This window comes from Drosophila subobscura, chromosome A, assembly GCF_008121235.1.
Source record: "Drosophila subobscura isolate 14011-0131.10 chromosome A, UCBerk_Dsub_1.0, whole genome shotgun sequence".
In the NCBI taxonomy this organism is placed as follows: Eukaryota; Metazoa; Arthropoda; class Insecta; order Diptera; family Drosophilidae; genus Drosophila; species Drosophila subobscura.
The window spans coordinates 24062053-24071918 of NC_048530.1; the positions used below are offsets into that span (position 1 = coordinate 24062053).

Sequence of the window (9866 nt, forward strand, 5' to 3'; positions counted from 1 at the left end):
ACTGGGCACCAGGGTTAAAGCTGGAAAGCTTTTCTTGATATCATGCCCGACAGAGGGCGGCACCATCATTGATAATACGTTTTCGTTCCATGGCCAGGAAGGAAACCAAACCAGGCCTGAACACAAAGATGAACGTTACCCTTAATGGGAACTAATTGTATGCTCATGTGTGCACAACTTTCCATTGCATTTGATAAAAGTTTCGCTCTAGGAGAGTGTTAAAATAAACGGGATGAAACAAATAGCCGGATGGAGGGCGGGCTGCGGGCTTATTGTTTACACCACAGACCATGGTGAAATTACTGCCAAGGTGATGTTGTCCGCTGTGGGGAGGACCACAAACTTATTCACCACGCTCAAAGAGACAAGCGTTGCCCGTTGCCCTTTTGCACCTACCTCCGCCCAGCATTCCAATCGAATTCAATCCAATTCGCGTGTCCAGTCGGCGCATGGGGAAATCTGAGGGCCACGCGCAACTATTAATAGAGCCCCCGCCGGAAGAGTGAGAGCGAAAAGCAGCGCACAGACTGCGCAAAAAAAAAGAGTCTGCTGGCGGCGTGCGGCGGTCAGTTGCGTTTCGATTATCGGCGAGTGAGAGAGAGTTTCAATTATCCAATCGACATGTCCGAACAGCCCGAGCATCCGGGGCAGCAGCAGCCAGCAGCAGTGCAACAGCTGTCCAGGCAGCCACAGCAAATGGCCATCAGCGCCTCCACACAGGAGCTGGCCGAGCTGATCGATCTGCATCTCGGGCAGCTGCGGCCCAAGGAGCCCGCCTGGCGGGTGTCCGACTCCCCCATCTCGGGTCGCGGCATATTCGCCACTCGCGACATTGCCAAGGGCGAGGAGCTGTTCCGAGAGCACACCATTCTGGTGGGGCCGACGGCGCATCGCTCCTCGAAGCTGCGCACCTGCACGCTCTGCTACCGCCTGGTGCCGGGACAGACGGACGCGGAAGCCCTCTGCCCCGCCGGCTGTGGCCTGCCCGTGTGCGAGGAGTGCGGCAAGTCGCCGCGCCACAAGACCGAGTGCGATCTCTTTCTCAAGTGGAGGCCCAAGCAGACGCAGCGCATCGATCCGCGCTCGCTGCGCATACTGAGCGTGGTGCGCTGCTTCTTCCTGGACGAGCAGCAGCGGCGGCTGCTCTACGCGATGCAGGCCAACGCGGACCGCTACTACATGAAGGAGGTGGAGCGGGCAGCTGCCTGCTTCGAGGACTTTCCCCGCGAGCAGCAAATGCTCGACTTCTTCTACCGCACCATTTGTGCCTTCAACACGAATGCATTCGAGAGCCGCAGCTGCGTCGATGGCCACGAGGTGCTCATCCGCGCTCTCTTCCCCCTGGCGGGCCTGCTCAACCACCAATGCACGCCGAATGCCACCCACCACTTTGAGGATGGGGAGACGATCATTGTCTGCGCCACGGAGCGAATACCCTGCGGTGCCGAGATCACGGTCTCCTATGCCAAGATGCTCTGGTCAACTTTGGCCCGAAAGATATTCCTCGGCATGACCAAGGGCTTCATGTGCCAGTGTCCACGCTGCCAGGATCCAACGGTGAGTGCTTCCACTTCCACTTCCAATGTGGATGTGCATCTCGATCAGCAGCTGCAACTGCAACTGCAACTGCAGCCAATTTGGGAGCGAGTTCATTCAGTCGTGTCGCAATCATTGCGCGCAACCAAAATAGCTTTATCGAAGTGGCCGCAAATATGCATCTGGCAGGGGCGCCACCAAACGGGGCGAAAGTGTCAAAGAACTTTGCAACATTTGTGTCTGTGCAAATAAGTGTTTACTTAATGACTGAATAATCAGCCAGAGTCTGGCACAATAAGTGTGCCACATCGGATGCCCTCCGCAGTGGAGGATCGCCATCTATCAGTGAGTAGCCGCCAGATGCTCCAAAGGAAAAGGCTCACAGAAGTGCCCCAAAAGGAAGCACGCGTTGGCATTCGTTTCACATTCAACGGCAACTTGTTGGATGGTTGTGCATTTCCTTTACATAACATAACGCCCTAACAGTGGACTGAAGCCATCATAACTGTAAATCCGTATCTGCTTTGCACTGGGCACAATGCCAGCGTCCCAAATGGTTGGGGGAGACGTAGACCCAACTAGTTCAAGTACTCACACACACACACACACACACACACACACACACACACACATGCATTCATTCATTCATCATCCCCCCACTCGCTCTCACTCATTCTTTCATTCACTCTCCCGAGTTATAAATCGCATAACATACAAATCGAAAAAACCCCCCAATACCATGCCCTTGTCCCTTCCCCGTTCTTGGTCATATTCTTGCCAAGAGAAAAACTAAATTGGTTCCTACTTCTTCTTCTTGTTGTTGTTTTGGTGCTTTGCTTTTAAAAATATCAAATTTGCGCGGAAATTCTTCAGAATGAAAACGAAAAACAAAATGAAGAAATATTCAAAATTATTCGAGTACATTTGTATGTGTGTACATATTTACATATGTATGTATGTATGTATTTACATATTTTGTACATTTTTTTTGTTGCCATACCCTAACGCACTTGCGGTTGTCCATCAATGAAAATTCGTTCTCGTTTAATAATTTTTAATTTTACGCTAAATCAATCCAAATGTTTGTTTTTCCTTTTCTGAGTTTGACTGCCTTTTAACCCATCTGTAATACCATGTAGATTTCATTTCACTTATTATAATTAGTACCCATATGCAGAAACTTTAATTATGTAATTTGTTCAGAGATTATCTCGAGTTATGGAACTGTTCAAATTGATAAATAATTTCTTTCGTGGAACTTCCTTTTCCTTGGCTCCCCACTAAAGGGTATTTTCCCTTCAGTATTCCTAAACACAAAATTTCCCAATGGTTTTTCGAATTTCTTCATTTGTTTTGGAAAACATATTTCGCGCTTCGATTCCTTCGATTTGGGGCAATAAAACGCACGTAAAATATGAAAATAGATTTCAAAATTCACGTTCGATGGGTCGCGTATGTATTGTACATATTAATGTATGTAAATATGTACATCTGTATGTATGTAAATATATATGTATGTATGGGATGGTTTTTTGGTTTTGCTTGGTCGAAAATAATGCAAACATTCTATGTAACTAATGTGCGTGGATACTAGAGGGGCTTGGCAGTTTGTGCCGAAGAGGATCCCCGTTAACAGGCAGCTGGATGATTAGCTGGAAGCGGCTGCAGCGGCGCTGACATGTGACAATGCGTGACAGTCACGGCAACCAGTCGCACCCACCGTCCCACCATTCAGCCTAGTCACGTGTCTCGGTTCACCTTTTGGCCCCGGTCCATGCCCGGCGACAATGTCTTAATTTATGTGGCATCCACACGCACCGCCACCAGCTGGAGACTCCCATGGAGCGTGGTGGGAGAGTGGGGAGATTGGGTCAGCGACGCCTCATACTCGTGCAAATCTTTACTTTAGCAGCTCAACTTTTTTAAGGGGTACGAACGTTGACGGCAGGGCAGGGCAGCCTTCCTATGGTTTCGCTTTATGGCATCCATAACCGACCGCATGCGATGGTGGTGGAGGTGGAGGTGGAGGTTGAGGTGTTTGGTGGTCGGGATGTACCACGGCTGAGGTGTTCAACGCACAAAACTGACAAGTGAGCGAGAAAGAGAGAGAGAGAGCGAGGGGAGAGAGCGGAACATGTTCTCCAGTGCAAGGCACACAATTATAAGGTGGAACAGTGTGGCTCTTCAGGTGGCATACAATTTGTCGTGAGGCCACGCACGCACACGCAAACACACAGCTACACTGGTGTCGGATTCGAACCATATGCAGACAGTCGTACCCTGTTATTAGTGTACCCTTCCCACCGTTGCATCCACTGCCCCTGGCGCGTGTTGGCTTTCCTTCCCTCCCACCCCCTCATTTCCACCAGCACATGAATCCAATTGAACACAAATTGAATAAGAGTCAAAAGCAAAATCCGCTTGGCGTCGCCTCTCCCTCTCTCGTGTGTCGTGTGCCTACAATGTGCCAGTGTGTGGTGCTTTTGTGCGTGCGTGTGTGTGTGGTGCTCATGTGCGTGTGTGTCGTCGCGCCTTGGGAAACAATCATATTTGACTGTTGTCACTGCTCCTGCTGACTGTCTGTCCGCCCACCCCTCCCCCGCTCTGCACAAGCTTTTTGCGGTTGCCGTTACATTTGCTGTCTCCCTTTTCCTTATCTTGCTGTTGCTGTTGTTATCCCTTTCGTGTCCTTTTCATTACTGTTGTTGCTCTTGTTGTTGCTGTCCCCCGCTTCAACGTCTTTCTGTTGCTTTTGTCCAGTGCTTCCTCTTTATTCTGTTGCTACTGTTGCCCTCCCTTTACTTTCTTTTACCGCTTTACCCTGCTTCTTCACCACACTGCTGCTGGCTCTTCTTGTTGCTGTTGTTGCTACCATTGGTTCTTCTTTTTCTTCTCTTCCTCCTCTCCCGTTCAGCTCTTGTTGTTGTTGTTGTTGCTTTCTCTAATTTGTGTTTTTTAGTTGCGTTTAATGCTCTCCGAGGGCGTCGAGTCGATGTCATAAGCGTCACTGTCGGCGTCGCCGTCGCTCATGCTGCTGTCACCGCTGTCGCGGTCGCAGTCGTCGCAATCATCGTCGTCGTCGTCGTCGTCGCTATTCCCATAGAGCGACCGAACCGACCAGGCCAGACCAGAGAAGCGACATCACTCGTTGCGTTGCCGCCCGCCGCGTTGGTTGCTGTTGCTCCGTTCCGTTCCGTTCCGTCTCTGTCTATCTCCGTCTCTCTCTCGCGCTAGTCCGATCCTGGGCAGCATTTGGCATCGTCGAGCGTTTGGCATCGTCGGACACGCCCACAAATGTCGGGAAACGACCATGGGGCAGGGGGCAGGATAAACACAACGGCCGCAATGCTGGCGCACATGGCACCCTGTCGGGACACCACGCCGGAGCAGCTGGCCCAGCTCATCGACGTTCACCTTGGCGAGCTGCGCGAGGAGGAGCCCAACTGGACGCTGGCCGTCTCGAAGGTGGCCGGTCGCGGGGTCTTTGCCACCCGGGACATTGCAGCAGGAGAGCTGATCTTCCGTGAGCGCGCTCTGGTGGTGGGCCCTACGGCGCGCAAGGGCCAGCTGAGCACATGTGTGTGCTGCCACCGGTTGCTGCCGACGCAGGGCTTTCTCTGCAAGCAGCGCTGCACGCTGCCCGTGTGCGAAGCTTGCTCTGGATCTGCGGCGCATCGTGCGGAATGCGAGCACTTCCGCCGCTGGCAGCCAAAGGACGCAGACGCTGAGGAGGAGCAGGTGAACCCGCTGTCGCTGCGCATCCTCACCGCCGTGCGTGTCTTCCATCTGGGCAAGGAGCAGCGCCACCTGGTGGACGCCATGCAGGCAAACGCGGAGCGGGGTTTCCGCCAGGAGATCATCAAGGCGGCGCAATGCTTTCGCAACTTTCCCACCACAGACAAACCCTTCATGGATCAGCTGTTCCGCATTGTCGGCGTGCTCAACACGAACGCCTTTGAGGCGCCCTGCCGCACCGACGGCCGCGAGACGCTGCTGCGTGGCCTCTTCCCGCTGACGGCGATCATGAACCACGAGTGCACCCCCAATGCCAGTCACTACTTTGACAACGGTCGTCTGGCCATCGTGCGTGCTGCCAGAGACATACCCAAGGGCGGGGAGATAACCACAACCTACACCAAGATCCTCTGGGGCAATCTCACGCGCGGCATTTTCCTCAAGATGACGAAGCACTTCATGTGTGACTGTACCAGGTGCAACGACAATACTGTGAGTAGGTGAAGTTCATCCAGGGAAGGGCAGGGCAGGGCAGAGAGCTTGCGCACACTATTGCAGCTTCCCTTTTGCCTCTAGTGTGCGCGAGGCCTTATGGCCGTATGACACTGTTGCAGTCTTTGTCCACATTTAATGCTCCTCTTGCAGCTTCTCTTTTGGCTCTAGTGTGCGCGAGGCCTTGTGGCCGTATGACACTGTTGCAGTCTTTGTCCACATTTAATGCTCCTCTTGCAGCTCCTCCTACAACTGCACTGTGCTCGAGGCCTTATGGCCGTATGACACTGAAGCGTTCTTTGTCGAGTTGCAAGATTTCATCTGCTTTAATCTCTGTAAATACTTCAAGCTTTTATCCAAGAAGCTTCGCTGCTAGTTCCAATTAAGAATTAAATAATCCTTTTCCGAATAGGTTTTGCTTGAATAATTCTTAAGAAATTCCAACATAAATTCTCGTGTGGCCCTCGAAACGAGATCACTGGCAGCGACTGACGCTTATAAAGCAATTATTAAAATTTCAAACACAAATATTTTTGTTTTGCATGAATTTGAACACAATACTCGACTCATACGAGTGTATTCTTGGCCAACGTTTAGATGTCAACGTCGCTGCTTGTTTCTTTCTCTCTCCCTATGCGACTATGTATGTATATGCATATGTATTTACATACATATATGTACATACATACATACACATCTACATCTGCTCATTATGATGTGGTCATGCTGCTCGTTCTGTGGGGATAAGTTGAATAATGGCCTCTGGCGTTGGCAGGCCAGGGGCCAGGGACCAGGCCACCTGACACAAATGCGTTCCCTAATTAAATTAGCTCTATGATTTCTGTTCATGCACTGGCCCAGAAGTGGCGCCAAGGGGGCCATCAATGTTGGTGTTGCGTCTCGTTGATCCCTCCTTACTTACGCTGCTTAAAATCGCACTTGAAACTCCTCCTTGGCACTCCTCCTGCACACAACCTGTCCCTTCGCATGGCACATTGAATTATAGTTCCATAAAACTTCGAATTTCAGTGGCATGAACTGCGCCGTGAAGTGACAGAGGCGGTCAGCGCATCCCAGCAGCAACCTGAATGTGAATCCCGAACTAAATGCGTTTCTCTTTTTGTCCTGCAGGAGAATGGAACGTATTTGTCGGCGCTGTTCTGCCGGGAGCAGGGCTGTCGTGGCTTGGTGATTCCCGTGCAGACACGAACACTGCAGCCCGACTGGCGCTGCCTCACCTGCGAGAATGTCTTTCCCCATGCCAAGATGGCCCGGTATCAGGACTTTGCCCTGAACACCATCAACAATCGCATCAACTCGTGCAGCGTGCCCGACATGATACACTTCATCAACGATCTGTGTCCGCGCTTCTGTCCGCCCTCGAACTACGTGCTCATCGAGGCGAAGCTCAATGTGATTTGGCGCATGACACGCTTCGACACGGACCAGTACACACCCGAGGAGGTGGCACACAAGGATCGCTATCGCGAGGACATTCTGGCCATCATACACAAGCTCGGAGCGGGCGAGTGCACACTCAAGAAGCTCATCACCGAGGAGATACAATGAAGGAGATGCTCCACTCCCACTTGTGTGATTGTGTGATTGTGTTTGGCTGTACAAATTGTTGCTAGTACTTTTATTTTGTAATCACTTAAGGAACACCAATAAACGGAAGGATACGTGGATCCCAACCGAAGGGGGCTGAAACTCGAACCTTGAGCCACACTCACTGAGCACCTTCCCCGTAGACTCTGTCCAGGCTCCTGGTGATGTCTGCCATGTTGGCCACCAGCCTATCCAGCATTTCCTCGAGCAGTGTGATGCGTTGATTCACTCGAAACGCTTTCCTGTTCTGCGTATCCTTCGGCATGGCATGAAAGTAGAGTGTCTCGGCTGCAGTCAAGTTTCTCCTTTTCGCAGGCTCCTCAAACTCTGCGGTGGCATTGTCCTGATCGGCGCGCTTGCGGAAGGGCGATGGACGGGACTTTCTGGTGGGAAAAGGCTTCAGGCGCACCAGCTGGGCCTTGACACTCTTCGCGCGCTGCTTGCACAGGCGACAGTAGATCCAGTAGACGGCACCCGTGATCTTCCGGTAGACAAAGGAGGCCAGCTGGGTGCCCTGGATGTCGGTGCCACTCTTCACCGCACTGTACGACTCCATGATGATGGCCAGGAATATGTTCAGCAGAATGAAGAACACCAGCAGAATGTAAGTGATGAAGTAGATGGGACCGATCAGGCGATCCGACTCCTGGATCAGGTTGTACCGAAAGTCGCCCAGGATCATGCGTATCATGGTGAGCATGGAGATGACGATGCTGTAGAAGTCCGGATGGTTGCTGCCAAAGAGCAGCAGTCCCAGCCGGGCGTAGATCACGAACACAATGCCGAACATGAGGCTGAAGCCGGCCAAGTCCTTGGAGCATCTGCTCAGCGTCGTCGTCCACTCCACCAAGGTCTTGTTCAGGCTGATGAACTTGAACAGCTTGATCCACACGAGGAATGCCAGTATGGCCATCATGTTCACGTAGATAATGTTCAGGAAGCAGAGCACATCGATGCTCTGGTAGACCTCCTGCCTCTGTGCCTTGCTCACGAGCGACTCCACTTCGACGGTGTGCCAAATGTTGTAGGCCAAGGCCAGATAGCAGATCGGCAGCAGGAAGCACTCGAGGATGTTCAGGAAGGACTTGAAGTGCGCCCTGAAGCCCGACAGCCGCAGCTCGTTGATCTCGATGACGGTGTAGTAGACGATCATCAGATACCAGACAATGTACAGCAGAGTCTGCTTGGGATCGGGATCCGTGAAGAAGGAATACTTCTTGACTGTCTGCATGCGCGCTTGGGGCAGGACCACGCCCGAGGCTGGGATCTCTGCGATCAGCTTGACGCTCTGGAAGATGTCCGTGTTCTCGTTGAAGAGATTGAACTCGACGAGGCACAGCCTGGTGCTGCGGTCCAGCCAGTGGATGGTCTTCAGCTCGTGGATCTTCCGCAGATTCACCTCCTTGTCGTACGTCAGATCCACAGTGTAGCCGCCGGTGCTGTAGTAGGCGAGCAGCGTCCAAAAAGGTGTCGCCTCCGCCTCGCGCATGCTCCGATACTCCGAGCCCTTGTGGGACTCATTCCGCTCCTCGACTCCCCGCGAATAGTCGTCGTAGCAGGCGTCAAAGTGCCAGCCCATATGACATCTCTGCTTCGACACTCGTATCTGGCGCAGACGCGGCGGACCCAGCAGCAAATTCTCGTACATGAATCTGCGAGCGCGAAGGTTCTCAATCGGATCGGAGCCACCCAGGGAATTGGTCTTTGCTCCATCCTCGTCCTCGTCCGCTGTCATGTCTCCGTGCAGAGTTATCAGAAAGTTGTAGATCAAGTAGTCGTACCAGTCCGACACTTGGACAATGTTCTCAAAGCAATTGGTCACCGAGGGTGCCACCACCAGACTGCGGGTCACAAAGAGCTTCTTGGTCGTGTCGTTGAAGTAGAACATGTACGGACTCCGCACGGTCAGCGCGATCAGCGAGGTGAGTGTCAGGAACACAATGAAGACGAGGAACTCCAGCAGCGCGTCGCGCACCTGCTCGTCCGTGGTGTACAGAATCTGAGTTGTTTTCTTCTTGAGTGCCTTGGGCGCCTTCGGGGGCTTCCTGCGCCAACGGGATGGTCGTGGATGTTCCACGGGTATCTGCAAGCCTTCGAGTTTGCCTTTTCTCTTGCCTTTCCGTTGTGCGGCCTCCACTTGCGGCTCCTCTGTCGCAGGTGGAGCAGCAGTTTCCACTACGTTTATCCATTGTGAGGCCGCCTGAGAGACCTGCCCCCCAATGCTGACAGCCGACGGCTGTTCCTGCTGCTGGGTGTCCATTTCCAGGCTGAGATTTCTTACAACTGACAAGAGTCCCTCTGCCTGCTGTGTTACAGTTTATTTGAACATTTGATCCACTTTCTGAGGCTAGTTGAGATTCATTCCCTTTCGTAGTAGTCCGGCAAAACCATTCCAAAAGGTTGAACTTCATTCCGTCTCGAACTTTCATTGAGTAACAACTGAAATGTGGCAGCCAGAAGTAAATTCCGCACCGGGCACTCCACTGCCCGATCTG

General features: G+C 52.3%; 2 protein-coding genes across 3 annotated transcripts; one reads left to right on the forward strand and one right to left on the reverse strand.

The window, feature by feature from the left end:
- The first annotated feature begins 606 nt into the window (after window positions 1–606).
- On the forward strand, window positions 607–7455 carry LOC117895905 (SET domain-containing protein SmydA-8). Of its 2 annotated transcripts, none has more exons than XM_034803898.1 (2): window positions 607–1557; window positions 6895–7455. In XM_034803898.1, exons 1-2 carry the CDS (start codon window positions 622–624, stop codon window positions 7330–7332), a joined length of 1374 nt encoding a protein of 457 aa, XP_034659789.1. In that variant the 5' UTR covers window positions 607–621; the 3' UTR covers window positions 7333–7455. The 2 variants fall into 2 exon arrangements, with proteins under 2 accessions (XP_034659789.1, XP_034659790.1); XM_034803899.1 differs by lacking the exon at window positions 607–1557 and adding an exon at window positions 4702–5763.
- Window positions 7456–7472: 17 nt separating this feature from the next.
- Window positions 7473–9858, reverse strand: LOC117895890 (polycystic kidney disease 2-like 2 protein). Its single transcript, XM_034803896.1, has one exon. It carries the CDS (start codon window positions 9629–9631, stop codon window positions 7493–7495), a length of 2139 nt encoding a protein of 712 aa, XP_034659787.1. The 5' UTR covers window positions 9632–9858; the 3' UTR covers window positions 7473–7492.
- Window positions 9859–9866: the final 8 nt, after the last annotated feature.

Coding starts and splice junctions, on each gene's coding strand:
- LOC117895890 (XM_034803896.1), bottom strand. CDS start 9,631: ATGGACACCCAGCAGCAGGAACAGCCGTCGGCTGTCAGCATTGGGGGG.
- LOC117895905 (XM_034803898.1), top strand. CDS start 622: ATGTCCGAACAGCCCGAGCATCCGGGGCAGCAGCAGCCAGCAGCAGTG. Junction 1,558..6,894: donor CACGCTGCCAGGATCCAACG/GTGAGTGCTTCC, acceptor TTTGTCCTGCAG/GAGAATGGAACGTATTTGTC.